Below are 18,039 nucleotides of genomic sequence, written 5' to 3' on the forward strand. Positions count from 1 at the left end.
TTAATCTCTGCAGAACTCATCATGCAAATGATGAAAGTGAAAGGAGGTTTGGCATCTACAGCAGGGTGGCCCCACAGGCCCAGGAAGCAGCGCTGTGGTTTTTGGCCCTCCTCTGACTCTCCCTGCTTAGGATCTGAAGTGCCTGTGAGGCAGATTCCCAGCAGCACCCCGAGTGAGAAGCCATGCTGAGGATGGTGTTGGTCTGGCCTGCCCAGTACAGAAGAGGAACAGAAAGCCTGGTTGCCTACATTGCTGGATCTAATGAGCAGAACAAAAAGTAAACAACAGACCAGAACAAAACACGCAGCGGTGCCGTGTGCTGTTCACTTGGAAGCAAATGTTTTCTTCCCTCCATCATCTAGTGTCATGAAAATGAAAACCTGCTTCCCCCTGGGATTTTCTCATTGCTTTTGCCTGAAGTAAACTGAAAAGGAAAATCCACGGTTTAGGACAGGCCATTACAAAAATAATAGTATCAAGTGCATGTTTCTCCAAATGTGAGAAGTGGGAGCACGAGCCCTTCAGCAGTAGAGCTGAAAAGGTTAAAAGGGAGGACATCCAAAGTTGTCCCTTCAAACCAAGCCACTCACTCAGGGGAGCTGATTTTTTTTTTTTTTTGTGCATTTTAGTTTAAAAGTGCTAGGGTCACCTCAAAATTCTGTACATGCTTTTAAGGAACAGGCAGCAGGGCTTCTGCTTTGTCCAGCTGAAACCCAGTTGCAGATTAAAGTGCACAGCCAATCGGTACGGACAGGAACCCCATTTCTCCCTTCCATGCCAGAAGGGCTGCTCTGAAGCTGAGCCTCGAGTGCAAAGCAAGGGAAATAGAGGCAATTTAAGGCTCTCAAGGAGGTGAAGCATGGAAAACCAGCAGTTTTTACATACACAGGAGAGAATGCTAATCCTAATGTACAAGTAACAGACACCACCACATGTCCTACAACAGTGCTGGGGTTACTGGGATCTTGAAAGTCTGTAGCCCTACAGTACCTGCCCTGTTCATGGCTGGCCTTGCACCTTTTAGAGCACACAATCTTTTTCCACCAAAAGGAACATATTGTTGGGAGGAGGGCAAGCTTTCGGTTTTAAGAAGCTGTCTCCTGTGTTTGTCCCGCAGGATGGAGTGCACTGCCTTCAGAAAGTCCTTCCTGTGTTCTGGTGAGCTGAAAAACAGGTGAGAATACAAAAAAGGCAGCGTTATCCCCTGGGAACTGCTAAAAGCTCGCCAGTAAATGAGATAAATAATGAGCAGTTCTGTGATTTAAGACAGTGCAAATCGACTGGCAGGCGCTTCCCCCAGAGAAGACTCCATTTAACACGGTGTTTTCAAAGCAAAGCTAAATCTTTGGTCATTGCAAGGGGCATCCAAGGAAACCAATACACAGTTCATTAACAAAACATTTAGCCTTTCACCCTTCCCGAGGTGTCCTTTTCCTCCAGTGCCAAGCAAGCACTTTCCTGTGCCTGATACACACCGAGCTGACCTGTGGGGGCTCATTAAATCTGTCTGGCTCCTGGGAACACACACCAAGCACAAGTCCTGCAAATCCCTACTACCTCACAGTAGGGACTGGCTTGGCATCAGCTCTGCTGGATCCTGATGAACGTGTGTTCCAAGTTCTTACTTGGAATTCTTAAGCCACGTCAGGGCAACCACAACAACAATAATGGATGTTTCCTTAAGGAAAGGGCAATGCCCCAGACTGGCAGATTTTGGAACCTGGTGGCATGAAACATACCAGCTCAACACAACACACCAGCAGGATCCAATGCTGGAGTTTAACTGGATGTGAATGGAAAATTGTAATAAGGATATTCCCATAAAGGTACATGGCTGATCAAACACATGCCTTTATTTTCAGAGATTTTACAGAATTCCGCCAGCCAGAAGGAAGATTTTTATACCCTCTCCCCACTTCCCCTACTGGTTGTTCCCAGACTGCCTTAAAGGAAAGACATAGGCAAGCTGGGATCCAGAGGTGCCATAGAAAATAGGGAAACACACGCTTACCTACAGCAAAGGTGAAATGTCCTTTCTGGCCTGCCCTCAGACTCAGATTTAACGTGGACAATCTCACACACAGAATTGGTCTCTGCATCTAAAGGGAAAAGCAAGCAGAACTTCATGTAACAGCTTCTCATGTTTAACTTGGAAGTATTTATTCCATAATCCTGAAGAAATGGTTTAAGACCACCCAGGACAACAGACAATACGCTGCAAATAATATTAACTCACAGCTGAAAGGCAGCAGTGGGCAAGTGACTAATGGAAGAACAGGCTCTTAAACTGGCAGTATTTTATATGCACCCACTCAGTTCCCATAAAAATATTTTAAAACCCCAACCCAAACAAACAAACAAAACCCACCAAATAAAAAAAAGGAAACCAAACAATTAAACAAAAACCAACAAAACCCCCGAAACAAATGAGCAAAAAACAATCTAGCTATTCAGGTGTTCCATGAAGTACTGTCACATTTTGGGTGGTGACGCCCTGGCACAGGTTGCCCAGAGAAGCTGTGGCTGCCCCACCCCTGGAAGTGTCCAAGGCCAGGTTGGACAGGGCTTGGAGCAACCTGGGATGGTGGAAGGTGTCCCTGCCCATGGCAGGGGGTGGGACTGAATGGGCTTTAAGATCCCTTCCAATCCAAACCATTCCACGATTCTATGATTTTACAACTACCTCCAATGTTCTTTCCACTTATGCATTAGAAAGTGAGAAAACTGTATAAATTTGTGAAATTTTTCATACTCTAAGCTCCCCATGAAGCTGGCAACCATGAGAACAAAAACCCACCAGTTCTGTTGTCTCACAGCTGCAAACTGCCTTCTAATCTCCAGAAGAGGAATAGAGTGAACCAGAGTCAGCAACTACTTTGCCTTGTTTTTCCAGAATGCAGTGGGAACATTACCTGCACTGGCCAAGGCCCGAACCTGCAGGGCTTCCAAAGGTATCATGTGGCGAAATCGGAACGGATCCCAGTCTTCATAAATTGAAGCTCTATGTGATCCGCCCTGGAAGAATTTCAAAACACCATTAGGAAACCAGACACCCTGGGACAGTCAGACACAAGAATCTCCTGTGCTCTGCACTGAGAGCTTCCTGCTGCCATTCTGATTTTCTCACTGCAACACCTGACTGAGGTTCCTCTCTGTGAAGATCATGCTAAAATCTAGACTGAAGCACCCCATCAGCCTTCCAAAGTCAGTGAGACCAGTGCTGCATTCTCTCCTCCAGGTGCACATACACCCAGGAACACATTTTAGTTTTGCTTTGGCCCCTCTGAAGTCATCCTGTGGCCAGCTGGCTTTACCCACGTGAGCATTTCAAATCACACCTTGGTCTATGCCACAGAGTCCCAAACTCCAGTGGGATCCCTGAGCCATACTGCAAGTACACCTAATTCAGCTGAGAAGAGCCAGCAGTTGTTTGGTGGCACGAAACACCCAGGGCACTGTGTTTCACTGAGCAAGATGACAGACATTAAATATTTGCTTCACATACACTGACCAAAGAATCAAACACAAGAGAGATGTTCACAGTATCTTGATTCATGACAATCCACTCCCCAGCGTGGAATGGATGTGGCAGGGACATGAATAACTAGTCCAGCAGAGAGCTGAGGATAAAGTAAAGGAATGTTTGCTGCATTCAGGATGAACAGCACATTGCTCAGCACACACCAAGGATCACACATGGAAAAGAACACTCCAGCTCCACAGCTGTATGGAAAGCAGATCCCAGTCACAGTCCCACAAATGCCCCCAGCATCACCTAAGCAGTCCATTCAACTTACAAGTTTCTTCTTCTGTTTGGAGCCATCCTTGTATACGAGGACCACGGCAGTTTTGAACACTAGAGGAGAAAGTTAGAGACAAAAGCCATGTTGTCACAGAATCACAAAATCACAGAATGCCTGGTTTGGAACGGACCCGGGGAGATCACTCAGTCCAACCCCCCTGCCAAGGCAGGGTCACCTGGAGCAGGTGACACAGGTACACATCCAGGTGGGTTTGGAATGTCTCCAGACAGGGAGACTCCACACCCTCCCCTGGCAGCTGTTCCTGTGCTCTGCCACCCTCCATGGAAAGAAGTTCTTCCTCATGGTGAGGTGGAACTTGTGGTTTAGTTCATGGCCACTGCTCCTCATCCTGTCACTGGCACCACTGAGCAGAGTCTGGTACCATCCTCTGACAGCCCTTGGAGATATTTGTGTGGATTGATGAGATCCCTCTCAGCCTTCTCTTCTCCAGACTAACCAGGCTCAGCTCTCACAGTCTCTCCCCAAGAGAGTCCATAAGGCTGGGAATGGGTCTCCTGAATGCCCCAAGCACACAGGCCTTTCAGCTCCTCAGCCCTCACCTGAGCCAGGGAAGGAGGGCTTGGAGAAACCACCAGCCCTCTTGTATATTCTTCTCCAAAAAAACCCAAACTAAACAGCTTTTACCACACGAAACCAGGCTACTTCAAACTCACTTGAAACTTAAAGAGTTTATGTTACCAGTTATAGGAACAACTACTCAAACAGCAACAGTTCTGTACAAATATTTGTAAAACTTAATTCCCCCTGGCTAATTTCACCTCAGACTAATAAGCAGCATCCAGCTACACGCGGTGAGTCAGCAGGAGAGGCTGCACAGGGACAGGATGTGAATTAAAAAGTGAGCACCACTGGCTGGCAGAGATGTAATCCCAGTTTCTTTTTGCCACACCAAATCCACATGGAGCTGGAATTTGCCTTTCAAGACTCCAGTTTTCCTAGTGATCTCTTTCCTCAGTCCTCAAGCACACCCCCTTTGTTTTCAGACTGAACTGCAGGGACACTTAATTTTGGACATTTTATGAAACCAATTTAAAGATTTTGGGAGTAATTAAGAGTTGCTGCACATTCCTAGCAGCTTTCATGAACGGTATGACCAGGTGCTTTCCCAACTTACAGGAAAGCAGTAAATTTTTATATGCTCTTCCAGAGCAAAGCTGAAAGAGTCTTCATTTGTTATCTTTTTGGTATGTTAAAAAAATAATAATAACTATAATCATCATCGTTATCATCATCATCACCGGCTTCCTAACCAGCACCACTTTCTGGAAACAAGGTAAAAAACCAGTTATGTGAGAAGAAATTTAGGAACAAATAGAACTTAGCATATTCTGGAGTACTTGATGTAATTTTTAAAGAGAGAGGCTGAGTTGTGAAGCAGAGTTACTTGGCATCGACTGGACTATCAAACCATATCTTTCCAGAGACAAATATATTAATATTAATACAAAGCTCACTATAGCCTTGGACATGAGTTTAAGAAACTCTTGCACTATACAGCAATCTCCAAATTCCTCCCCAGTTTTAGATCACCACAGAACAGAACTGACCTTTGCAGCAAAGAGACTAACACAGTTATAATTTCCAGCCAACCTTGCAGAAGGCAATGCTCAGCTACCTTCAGTAAATATCTGCTAAGGCACACGTGACATCTGAAATGAAAGTGGTAGGATACAAACCAAATGCTGCCAGCTCAGGTTCCTTCTTCCACTTCCCCAGTGAAGCAGGAGGATTCAGCCATATCACTGTATTATGCAGGAGCAAATCCCCCATGGAAAGGTCGGCGACCTGCCAGCATGAAGAACACAAGCGCAGAGACACAGTGTTTAATGAGTTCAAGGAATCTTATGGGAATTTCCAGTTCAAGAAACTTGCTTGAAGTTTAGTCCTGAACAAACAAAAAATACCCCACAAGTAAACCTTTGGAATATTTTATCAGATGGCCACAAGCATGTGCAAACAGATTGTGACACTTAGCAACAGATCCGTGTAGATCCTTAATTGGTCAGCATAAATTAGGATAAGTTAAACTCACAGAACAGCTCTTGCAATTTGGTGGGAAGTTAGGGCAAAAAAACAGATGTTTTCTTTGCCTTTTCATTCCTCCTTTGTCCATCTTCCTCCCAGGAAGATGGTTTGAAAATGTAAGCACAGCCCCTAATGTACATACTCAGTTTGGGGCAAAGTTTAGAGGTCTTTCTCTTTCTTTATGGGCCCCCCAGAGTGATAAACTGAGTGCTACCCCAGTCCAGGGGTCTGGGACTTTAAGACCCCTTCCAGAGATCTCAGACAGTCAGCCAAGACTGAGCCACACCAGATCTTCGTGCGCACCACATGAGACCTCCAGCCCACAGCCCCAGGCTCTCTCTCATGCACCAAGCCCCCTAAAATGCTTTGTAAAAGAGAATCAGCAGTTTTTCACACACCACACCTCGCAATTTCATCTCTTCCAAGCCATTAAAATGCCAAGGACAGCCTTGCCTCAGCAAGTCCACTCAAACTAGTGGGGCCAGATGACTGATGTGAGAGTCAAGACAAGGATATCAAAATAGTGAAGGGCAGGTTGGGATGAGATTTTGACCCAAGCACAACACTGAAGGTCGATCATCCACTACTTCTTTACATTGGTCTCACTCACTGAACCATACATGGAAAAGCAGTTCTAGAATTGAATAGGGATTTATCTGTTTGCACTAGGATCCACTTCAATGGAACAACAGGAAAGGTAAATATTGGATACAGTTTAACATGCACGCTCCAGGCACCACAATAACAGCCTCTTCCTCTCCAAATCTGGTCGTCTGTTACCTCTTTTTTCTCTCCTGTTTGTTCTGCTATGAGCTGGTCAAACACTGCCCCATATTCCTCATGGATCTTCTGCATTTCATTAATGTGGCTGGCAACCTTGTTCATCGTTTTGATGGCCACTAGAAGAGAGACAGGATGAGAAGAAAAGGAATTTTAAGCCTTTGAGAAGAAGGATTCCAGGTCAGAAATTAAGCAGGGCAAAGCACATGGGGTTAACCCCTTACCATCAAGGTGATAATGTTCTTCACTGTCCACGTCAGTGAGAGCAAAGAGCTCCTTCAGCAGGAGGGGGTATTTCAGGATCCGCTGGATGGGTTTGATGAGGTAAGACTCCAGCGTGGAGGAGTGCTGCCTTCGGGGGTTCTGGGCATCCAGGAATGCCTTGAAAGCAGTGTCTGTCTTGGCTGGAAGATTAAAATGAAGCCATTGGATAAATCAAAAAAAGCATAAAGTCACTTTTCCAGCTTTAAATTCATTTATCCAGAGCCATTTTGCAAGGAACTGTAGATTTATCGGGTCCACGGAATTAGATTTATGCCCTCCAGGTTTTGAGTCATTGACACTTGCCTTGGACATGGTATTTAGGATTTCACAACAGGCACCCACCTCCACACCAATACAGGCAGGTTTTAATTTCACTGTCCATGGTAGAACAGAATATCCTGAGTTGGAAGGGATCCAAAAAGATCATCCAGTCCAACTTCTGGCCCTGCTCAGGACACCCCAACAATCCCACCCTGTCCCTGAGAGCATTGTATAAACTCTCCTTGATCTTTGTCAGCCTTGGGGAACCTGTTCAGTGCCCAACCACCCTCTGGGGGAAGAATCTTGTCCTGATATCCAGCCTAACCCTCTGTGACACAGCTCCAGCCATTCCCTGGACCCTGTCTCTGATCACAGGGAGCAGAGGTCGAAGTTGCCCCTCAGAGGAAGCAGCACTCAGTAACAAGCACTTTTGGCCTTGCAACTATTTTAGAGCAGCTCAAATTGTTTTAATCATCTGTTTCCTTTAAGCAAAGGCTCAAATTAGGTATTTATGAAAAGTCGCTGCTCCTAAGCCCAGTCTGACAGGTGTACCTACAATATTGACAAGCCTGGTTCTTGTTACCTCATTAAACCTTAAAATGCAGCTCTGAACAACCATTAGGAGCCAGTAAGGAGGCAGAAGAGCAGTACACTTATGCTAGGACACCAGATTTTGGGAGCACAGGCAGCCTGGACACCTGATTGCCATCATCTTGCTACCTGACTGCTACTGAATTTGTAAAAATGTCATTTTCTCTGTTGCTCCCCCTACTAGAACATAAGGAAGGAAGCAAGGAGGAGGTGGTATTTTTAGACACACAAGTTATTCAGTGTAGGAACAATTCCACACAATTGCTTTTATTAGAGTCATGTCCCCTGCCAAGGCTGGGTGGTTTTTTTGCAGACAGTCACCTGATAGCAATAAAGCAACTTCAGTTTCAAACCCAAAAGCCACCTGCACCTCAGCTGAGGACACCAAATTACACCTGAAATACACTCCCAGCTTTTTAAGAGATTTATCTCTGGTGTGAAATTTTATGTTCTGCTTATGCCACAATTCAAGCACAACCATTTCTCATTTATAAATACAGTCAGCAAAGAAAAATAAAAGCAAAATAACCAGATCTACCTAGTCTACAGGTTTAAAATTAAGGCCCAACAAAATGATTCCAAAAGAAAGCATGGATGTGACTAGCAACAAGTCATTCATTTATATATCCCACAGAGCTGCCAAATACTCTTTGCAGCATGGGGAATAAAAGTTTACAAGTAGAAATGAAAAAGGAAAAAGTGTGCAAAAAAAAAAATACAACAAAAAAAGCCAAACCAACCAAGAAACAAAAACCCCAAAACTTTGATTGTCAGACATCAGATGTTCTTTGAAAAATATGAGCTCCTCCCTGTTGGCATCGCTCCTACAACTGGAACCATTTGTTTATTCAGTGTCTTGGCCAAAAAGGAATTGCATGAAGCACTGGTAACTCTTAAGAGAGTAACACTTTCACAGGGGCAAAACATCACTCTGAGGCAAGTTGGCCCATGAGCATTTATAATCCAGAGCACAGTTCATTTATCTCCATCTCAGCAAGCCAAGCTCTGCTAGGAATTGAGACATGGAAACTCCTCAGGCAAGCTGGAAGGAAGGCAAGAGGAAGAAGCAAGGGGAGAGGGAGCATGGTGAAGTTAAAATATTTAGGCAGCTTCCACAAAACATTCTCCCAGGCTGATCCTTTCCTAGTGGCTGCCAACATTCAACCACATTGGCTGAGGATTCAGTGGGATTGCTACTGGCAAGGATTCATGGCACAAACAATCCCAGGAGGATGCAGGGGTCATTACAAGCACCACCACTCCTGGTTCCAAAGTACACAATGATCCATTAGCAAAAGCCACACTGGCCTTTTAGGAAACCTTTCCCACATGACTGAAAAGTGTCAGGGGAGAATAAATTAGAATGGAGAGAAAACCTCCACGCAAGGTTAACCACCTCTTGAGATCAGCTCCTCGGGTATCATCCCATTGAGGGTGGTCCCAGAACACCCACGACACAGAGCTCTCCGTGAGCCTCTCGGGCCAGATGGACTTACTTCCCTCCTGGAAAAGCACCCAGGCATGTGTGTGCCCCCACTGCTGCCCCACAACATGGTTTGGGGTGCAGTGGTCACCTCTCTCCATCCACAAGGCCAAGCTGTGCCAGCCCAAACCGAGGTGTGGCTGCGATGGCTCTCCCTGTCTTTGTCCAGCACGTGGCTCTCACCTTTCACCAGGACTTTGGGGACTTTCGTGTGGCTGGCACAGAAGGCACTGTACAGCTTGAACCGGTCAGCGTAGTACAGGAAGGATCCACCCAAGGAAAACAACACTTTCTAGGATTTAAAATTAAAAAAAAGGCATTACTAATTAAAGCACATGAAAGTGTTTAGCTCTTTTCCCTCATCTGAAGCTTCCACTGAGCTTTGGGATGACAGGACAATGCATTTTTAGAGTGTTTTCACATCAGGACATTGACCTGTTGAATCAAGTCCAGAAGAGGCCAAGTTGGTCAGAGAGATGGAGCAGCTCTGTTGTGAGGAAGGGCTGAGAGAATGGGATTGCTCAGCCTGGAGAAGAGAAGGTTCCAGGGTGACCTAATTGTGGCCTTCCAGGACCTGAAGGGAGCTACAATAAAGATGGAGAGAGACTATTTTCAAGGGCCTGGGGTGACAGGATAAGGGGGAATGGTTTCCCACTGACAGAGAGCAGGGTTAGGTGAGATATTGGGAAGAAATTCTTCCCTGTGAGGGTGGGGAGGCCCTGGCACAGGTTGCCCAGAGAAACTGTGGCTGCCCCATCCCTGGAAGTGTCCAAGGCCAGGTTGGAGCAACCTGGGCTAGTGGAAGGTGTCCCTGCCCATGTCAGTGGGTGGAACTGGATGATCTTGAAGGTCCTTTTCACCCTAAACCATTCTGTGATTCTGTGATTCATTCACCAAGAAACAGGCTCAGCCTTGGTGCGTGGATTAACACATTAATTAACAATTATAATAATAATTAACATCATTAGCCAAGTCCCAGTCTGAAGACACCACTAACTCCAGAGGGACTGGGCTCACAGCTCCAGAGATGTGTTTAAAAGCCTTACTGAGCTCAGTAATGGCCAGAGGCCACCGAGAAGGCTGGATGGATCTGACATCAATGGATCAAGACACTAAGGAGATGTGCAAGCAACACTCATCCCTCTGTACAAACACACCCAGGCCTTCACTTCTTTGGACTGAGTTTGTGTTAGGGGTCAAACACAGTTCTCCCCTAAGATGTCTTATCTTTTCCTCAGTGTTTGCTCTGTTACCCACTTAGGAACCAGACAACACGTGGGGGGGGGGGCTGAGACAACACGTGGGCAGGAGAGGGAACCAAACTGCAGAACTGAAACCAAGGAGCCCATAGCCCCATATTTCACACACTGCTTCCAGACAGTGCCCACAGGGCAGAACTGAAAGTGAGGTTGGTGCACTTTTTATGGAAAGAGGTGGGAGCAGCAGCACTTAGAGGGCAGAGTTCTCTCCATAAGGAGGCTTCTCTGGCACTCCTCTCTCAAAGCTCAGAGCACACAGGGATCACAGAGTCTTCTCTGTGCTCTCCATGAAGTGCACATTTCCTACAAGAGCTGTGTTCTAGTTCCATGAGAGCAGTGTTCATGATTGAGGCTCATTTTAAACAAATTCCCAATGGCAAAGACACACATGGACAAAAAGACAAATTCTTTCAAGTAGTTCTTCCAGGGCTGTATGCTAGCTGAAGAGAACCCCAGTGGAATCACTATTATTCATCAAGACATCCTGTCCTTTACCAAGGTGAGTGCTCAAAGCCAGAGCAAAATTCCCCAGAGAGAACACTCAGCTACTTGCCATATCTCCAGTACCAGTACAACTGCATTAGAAAGAAAACAAAATTTGTTCCCAAATTTTCCTGGGTTTTATATGAAGTTTACATATCTGCAGTTTACATTTCTACCTGTGATGATGCACATCTGCTGAGAGCTGAAAGTATTTGCCATGTAGTTTCACTATGGATCAAAAGTCCAAATACAGAATTCAATCTGCTGTTCTGATCTGCAGCCCCAGTGGGCTTCTGTACATTAGACTTGTCAGAGCAAAGATTTTATGTAACTTTCCATTTCTAGCTTTTCCTGACAGCTCAAGGCAGGAAATCTGGCAGAAGGGCAAGAATAGCACCCAGAAGCACATGGTGTTACAGGTTTCTAGTGCTCTATATGGCTAAATGTAGCATAAAATTCAAGTGTAGCAGGATAATTTTTGAACAGCACCAGTATTAGCTGAAAATTAATCCTGACTGGGACCAGATGCATGTTTTTACATGAACAGTGACAATAGTCAGAAAAATATGATGAAGAGTGTCAAAGGACTCCTCAAAGTGTAAACCATGAGATTACCTTAAATTGCTCAACTTTTTCAAGCTTTTCCAGGTCTGGAACCAGCCTTACTCCATCTTCTAAAGTTTTCAAGAACTCTACTTGGAATGCTACCATTTCAGTCAGATTCCCAAAGAGAACATCCAGCTAATGAGAGAAGAAAAAAAAGACAAAATGCTGAAAATATCACTTGGTAGCTAAACCATATTTTCTAGAGCTTCAGTAATTCTCAGTTGTATAATCAGGGTGATGTCAGGAAAAAACAACCTACACACTGTACATTATTGAGCACTACTTTTATACCCTCCTAAATTCACTATTTGAAAAAAAAATGGACTTAAAAATTTCAGGCAAGCAAGTCCAGCTGGGGGTGGGCAGAGAAGAGGGGCAGGTGAAAGCTCTCAGGCAAAAAGACAGTCAACAGTCAACATACCTCATCTGGTGTGAGGAACGTTTCTTTTTGTAGAGGCTTCAGGTATCTCTCCATTAGACAATTTAAGTCCTAAAAAATCAGAAAAAGATGCCCACGTTGGTCCCTCAAAGTGCTTCTGTGGACATTTATTGAAGTGGCAAAGATCACTGCTTACCCAGTGCAAAATTACTGAGAATTTTTCCTTTTCACACAGAGGACAAAACAGTTGGATTTCACACAGTTGAAGGACAGCAAAAGGAAACATTTACACAGTTTTACTTCCAAAATCATTGAGCAGTGTCCCTCTGCATGCCAGCTAAGTAGCTTCACAACAGCAGCCTTAGAATTTGGAAAGCCTGCTCATTTCAGAGTTTTAAGTTACTATTTTAGGGTCAGACTGCAGAACTGAATGCAAGTTCACTAAGAGATACATGCACGAAGCAGAATTTGAAGTATTAGAGAAGAACCAACACAATTTTACAAGAAATAACAGACTGAAGCAAGACATGGAGCCCCCTTACCTTGACGTAGGTGCGTTCTGTCTCCAGGAGCTCACAGATGACCTTCCGCAGCTTGTCTGCATCTGTGAGTTGTCTCATGGTGGCCAGCTGGGGTCCTGCAAATTCCTGAGGGTGAGCACTGCAGTCAGAAGGGTTCATTTCATGCAGACTGCGACAGAAAGCAGCGACCTGCTCTGTGCTCTTGAAAAAGAAGGAAGAGGAAAGACCGGCGGTAATATTTTAAGTAAGAGTCACAGGAATGATGGAGCTGAGAAGCGTTTGCAGTTTAGCAGTTGCAGTTTGGGGACTTTCTAACGGGCACCAAAGTCCAGAAGTGTCTGTCCTGTCTCTCAGTGACTGAGGATAAGGGGGGAAAGCAGGGGGGAACCCAAAAAACAAAACAGTTGCACAATTCAAATTAATTGAAGTGCTGTTCAATAGCATTCCTGGTTTCAGACATACAAGAATTTTAATTAAAATAGGCTCATCCAGCAATCAAGACTGACAAACTAACAAAGAGGCCCAAGAATTGGGAACAAAAAATGACCATGCAAACAAAACACACACCCCAGCCCTCTACCAGTTTCCTAATTGTTTGCTACAGTCCTGGGAATAGCTGTGTCAACACATCCGAGGAGACAACACTGAGGCAGAACCCATTCAAGCTGTTTTGGGGGAAGCAAAGCCATCCAGGGAGCCAAAGCCTCTCCAGGCTCCAAACACAAGTTCTTTGGGAAAGTAACTGTACACTTGATTTGTGCCTGGAAACATACCTTGTAGGGTGAATTTCTTCCCCAGAAGTCACGTTTTGCAGAGCTGCTACATCAAGCTAATTTCTTTATATATAGACATCTGATTAAATATTAAAGCCAGTTATCCTTGCCTCACCTCCTTTGTTAGATCATATTCTCACATCTTTCATTACACTGAAAAGTTTGGAGCATGCAGGACCTCTGGTGTCAGTGACCACAGCCCCAGGCTCCTGGGGTTGCCAAAGCAGTAGTGTGCTCTGTCTCCATCCCTCCCAGAGACCTGGAGGGAAAGGAGCTGCTCCACTGGATCACACCTCTCTAATCCTACCATGGGATCTTGATCCAGATGCAGTGATTTCCCAGCACTGCCTCTACAGCCCTCCAGTTCATACTAAAAGTCCTGTGAGGAGCAGGCTGAGGGAGCTGGAGAAAAGGAGACTCAGGGGGGACCTTCTGGCTCTGCATCTCCCTGACAGGAGGGGGGAGCCAGGGAGGTCGGGCTCTGCTCCCAGGGAACAAGGAGGAGAGGGAACAGCCTCCAGCCGTGCCAGGGGAGGGTCAGGTTGGACATCAGGAGGAATTTCTTAATGGAAAGGGTTGTTAAACATTGGAAGGGGCTGCCCAGGGAGGTGGTGGGGTCCCCATCCCTGGAGGTGTCCAAGGAAGGACTGGGCATGGCACTCAGTGCTCTGGGCTGGGGGACAAGGTGGGCATCGGGCACAGGGGGGAGTCAAGGGTCTCAGAGGGCTTTTCTCTGTGATTCTGTAAAACAACTGACCCAAAATTAGCCTGTTCAAACAGAGATATACAAGGGAGGAGGAAAAACTAACAAAATAAAGAAAAGAGACAGAATAAAGCACATCACCACCTTGCAGTTTGGAGTCAGAGCCCTTCACTCCCACCAGCTGGTAGTGCCAAAAAAACTCCGCCTTTTTTAAGCTACACAGCTAATTCCCTCTCCATCCACCCACAATCCATGCTAGGGACAAGTAAGGATTTCCTGCCCTTACACAGTGGCTTTCCTTAGAGGTCTCTTATGGCTACAAATGCTCACAAGAGGTACCACTTCACAGCATATGAGTACAGAGTTATTATGCAAAGGATCATTTTCTTCAGGACACAAGCGTAAGCAAGGAACTAACTGTGGCTGACTGTCTATACAAAAAATGCCTCCTGGACACACTTTTTTACAGGGAAAATATGCACCTTCGGTTTCTGAGGTTTAACTCAGATGTAGAAGAAAGGAAAAATATTGCAAATTGAGGACAGGAGGAAGCAGTGAGTTAAAACCAGTCTACTTGCAACTAACTCTGCTCCTGGTAATGCCACATGTCACGGAATTAAGATTTATTAGTCAATATAATTCCTGTTATTTCTCAGCAAGGTTCCACCTATACTCACTGTACTTTAAGTATAAAGCATACACAAACTTTTACATTACATATGCATTTCCACAGGTGTGATTTGGATCCCAACAGCCCCGAACTCCCAAAAGGCAGTAGGTGAAAGCCTGGCTCCAGTGCAGGCAAAAAAACCCTCCCAAGTTCCCTGATCTGCTGAAAAGGGACACAGAACTGACAGTTCACACATGTTAATCTGAGCCCGCAGAGACCCAGGATACACAAGGGTTTGCTCAGAAATGTTTAGCTTGAAAACTATTTTGTAAACAAATATTTGAGGAACACATATGCAGTGGTGTTTTGCTTTAAGGTCCAAACGTACAGATAAAACTAGTTGTAATGTATAAAACACAATATGGAATCAAGCTCCAGAAATAAACCAAGTGTTTCAAGCAGTTCATGCTTGATACCCCACAGACTTCTCACCATGCTGTGCATGCACTTGCAGTAAGTTCCAGGGAAAGATGGGTCACCCAGAAAGAGAGAGCGAAAATCTACTTAGGGTGTGAAACACCAGCTAAGCAGTGAAGTTGAAAATTGGATAACTCACACAGGCACGTGGTCTGCCCCAGAAGGAGCATTACACCCATATGCCAAAAAGGAAGCATAGAAGACTTCTCAAAGCCTTATCTCCACTTGCACACGTAATAAGCCACCCCTGGGATCCAGCCACGTCCAGCTCCAGCACCAGCTGAATGTTGCCTCTCCTGAAGAAGTGCCCACCTATCACTCACCCCACACTCTCTGGACAGACAAAAAGTCTCCAGCACAATAATTCACAAACTCTTGCAATTGTGGTGTGTGACACCTCCCCCTTCCCCACTTAAGCCACAGCCACCAGTGGGGGCTGTGATGGCTCCATCCAGCTTCCCCCAGATTTTGGGGGCTGCACAGCTACACAACAGTCAAGGGCTGTCTGGAACACTGACCCAGATGTCTTGCTGCTGTGCAAATGTGACTATAAATCAACCACCTTAGTCCATAAACAGTGGACATTGCAGGGCCTGTTGAGCTGCCTTGCAGGGCAGTGAGCTGCACACCAGGATCTGCCCTTGGGTAGGGAGGGCAGGGACATATCTCAAGGTTCCTCCTGGGGGATTCCTTGCCGAAACAGATTCCCGGTTAGTGATCAGCAGCATGCTAGACTTGGAATTCTTAGCCAAGAGATCTACAGGATTGGCTTTAGACATAAACCCTTGACCAAGCCTGGGACTAGGAGTGGATCCAGCTGCACCTAAACCCCTCTCCGAGAAGGAGCTTAGAAAGCAACAGGATCCTTTCTGAACTTCATGACTCAAAGGGAGGCCCCCCAACCACTTCATCTGACCCTGCCCTCTATGCAGTAAATAACCAAGTGTACCTTGCCATCAAGTCTTGTTAAACCACTGTCACATTGACCAACCAACTTTGCTAACTTACCAGTTTGTATCAATAAAGTAAATTATTGCTTCTCTGTTACAACTGAAGTGCACAAATCCACAACTGCTGTGTTTCGTTCCTGAACATAATCCTGCCTACCTTGTATTTCCTTTAAAAAATCAATTTCCAGATAGAAAGCAGGTGAACATTGCACACAGGGTGCTTCAGGACACAGCTATTTTGAAGAAAACTCTCAAACACATTTTACAAAAGCCTCTCTGTCCCCATTTTCCTGGAGAAAGTGGATAGAGTAGGGAAGGTCTGGAGCAGAAGCAGATCCTTTTATCTCCCTACACCAGCTCTGTTTGCCAGCTGCAACAATGACAGCACTAAAGCAGGATTTCTCCAGGAGAATTACAGCATCACACTTCAAGGACAATTCTGCAAGCAATCTCTTCTAGCAACCCTAAAATGAGACTGAGGGCTGGCACAACTGGGCTGTGAAGTGGAGTAACCCTTCCTCTGCAGGGGGCTCAGCAGAGGGACTAAGCTCACATCCTTCCCATGCAGGAGGATCAAGTCCTTACACTCACCAAGCATGGGGCTGGGAGTTTGGCTGCCTGCCCTGTAGTTTTGAAATCTGAGCACCATTTCTCATGTTTAAAGATGTACAGGTGCCTGGGCATCAGGCACCTGCCCCCCTGAATGGCACAGAGTACCCTCTCTTCCACCAGGGACAGCAAGCTCTAAGCAGCACTGACCTCCCAAACAAAACTCAGGCAAACTGCATCTCTTCAGGCACTGCATGGTAAGAAGAAGCCTCAGCAGGGCACACACATTACAGCTCAGCCTCATAGTAACCCCCAAATTAACACATCACAATAACCCATTTAACTGCTAACTCCTGAGCCCATCCCAAAGCACAGCAGGTCTGCTCACCAGGTACAGCAAACGGTACAGGGAGTCCCCGTCTCTCCCAGCGCCCTCAGTCCTGAGCTTACGGTTCAGCCTCCAAGGAGCCGACATCGCTGGGAAGGCAGGACTGCCAGGGCTGTCACTCATCCAGCAGGAAAACCCCAGTGCTGCACACACTCAGCTGATCCAAAGGGCTTTCCCACTCCAGACAGAGCCCTTGTGCTCCCTCCTTGGGCGTGCAGCTGGGATCTCTGCCGCAGCTCAGCGGGGAAGGGCAGTGCCCATCCTTCTCCCAGCAAAGCCTCCCCGTGGGTGTCACTTGCCGCCCGCTCACCACATCGGTGGGAATTCAGAGTCAGGCACCAGGAAAAGCTGAGACCTCGGGGCTGTTTTCAGAGGGAAACTTCAGCAGAGAGGCTGAAATGCAGCAAAGCAGCAAAGGCAGCCTGGGAATATCAATGTGTGTTGCCTGTGGCTGAGCAGGAGCCGATTGGCTCCAAACAGCACTGCTGAGGAATATTAAACATCTGAAGGGACAGAATTAAAAGAACTTAAAAGAGCCAGTTATGCTGCTGCAAGACCGACCCCTCAAATCCCTGTTTTAATCCTTTCACATCTATTTTGCAACACATTGAAGGTTTGGAGACTTAATTCTGGTCTCAAATAATGCTGCAGAGAGCAGACGACCTACTTTCTTGGAAAAGAAATACCTCTGAATGGTGTAAGCATGTGCTCACACAGCCCATCACAACAGCTCCCCCAAGCACAAGTGCTGCGAGGTAATTAGCCTTTAATGCAAGAGGCAGATGTCTTTAATTAGAAACGGGAAGAAATGAGTGTCCTGCAGTATTTTGACTGGGGATGCCTTTTAAAACACATCCCTGGTAAGTTCAAAGCGCCATTGCATGAAAAAATACACAGAAAGACTGATTTTTGAGATGAAACACAACACCTGTCTTAGCCTTTGGTAACATGCAATGTTAAGAACTTGCACATATGCACAGTTTTCAGGGCGCCTCGTTTGAACCTCAGTTTATTCTACAATATTGAAAAGACCAAACAATCAGGTCACCACAGAGGAAAGTAACCATTGAAGAAATTAGGCTGGTATGAAATGTTCCTGGTATTGTGTTGAAT

The 18,039-nt window shown here is 45.8% G+C and overlaps 1 protein-coding gene across 8 annotated transcripts in view; it reads right to left on the minus strand.

The window, feature by feature from the left end:
* Positions 1 to 18,039, minus strand: part of TIAM1 (TIAM Rac1 associated GEF 1) — a 163,406-nt gene that overhangs the window by 3,320 nt on the left and 142,047 nt on the right. For 7 of the 8 annotated variants that reach the window (XM_064643904.1, XM_064643900.1, XM_064643899.1 and 4 more), the window contains 11 exons: positions 12,498 to 12,677; positions 11,998 to 12,066; positions 11,586 to 11,711; positions 9,412 to 9,520; positions 6,854 to 7,033; positions 6,630 to 6,748; positions 5,501 to 5,609; positions 3,798 to 3,856; positions 2,913 to 3,015; positions 2,012 to 2,099; positions 991 to 1,163 (listed from right to left, as the gene is read on the minus strand). In XM_064643904.1, the coding sequence (XP_064499974.1) occupies positions 991 to 1,163; positions 2,012 to 2,099; positions 2,913 to 3,015; positions 3,798 to 3,856; positions 5,501 to 5,609; positions 6,630 to 6,748; positions 6,854 to 7,033; positions 9,412 to 9,520; positions 11,586 to 11,711; positions 11,998 to 12,066; positions 12,498 to 12,677 (1,315 nt within the window). Of the gene's footprint in view, positions 1 to 990; positions 1,164 to 2,011; positions 2,100 to 2,912; positions 3,016 to 3,797; positions 3,857 to 5,500; positions 5,610 to 6,629; positions 6,749 to 6,853; positions 7,034 to 9,411; positions 9,521 to 11,585; positions 11,712 to 11,997; positions 12,067 to 12,497; positions 12,678 to 16,926; positions 17,464 to 18,039 lie in introns of those variants that run through there. The other variant, XM_064643906.1, reaches the window with a different exon arrangement.

This window comes from Pseudopipra pipra, chromosome 2, assembly GCF_036250125.1.
Source record: "Pseudopipra pipra isolate bDixPip1 chromosome 2, bDixPip1.hap1, whole genome shotgun sequence".
Taxonomy (NCBI): Eukaryota; Metazoa; Chordata; class Aves; order Passeriformes; family Pipridae; genus Pseudopipra; species Pseudopipra pipra.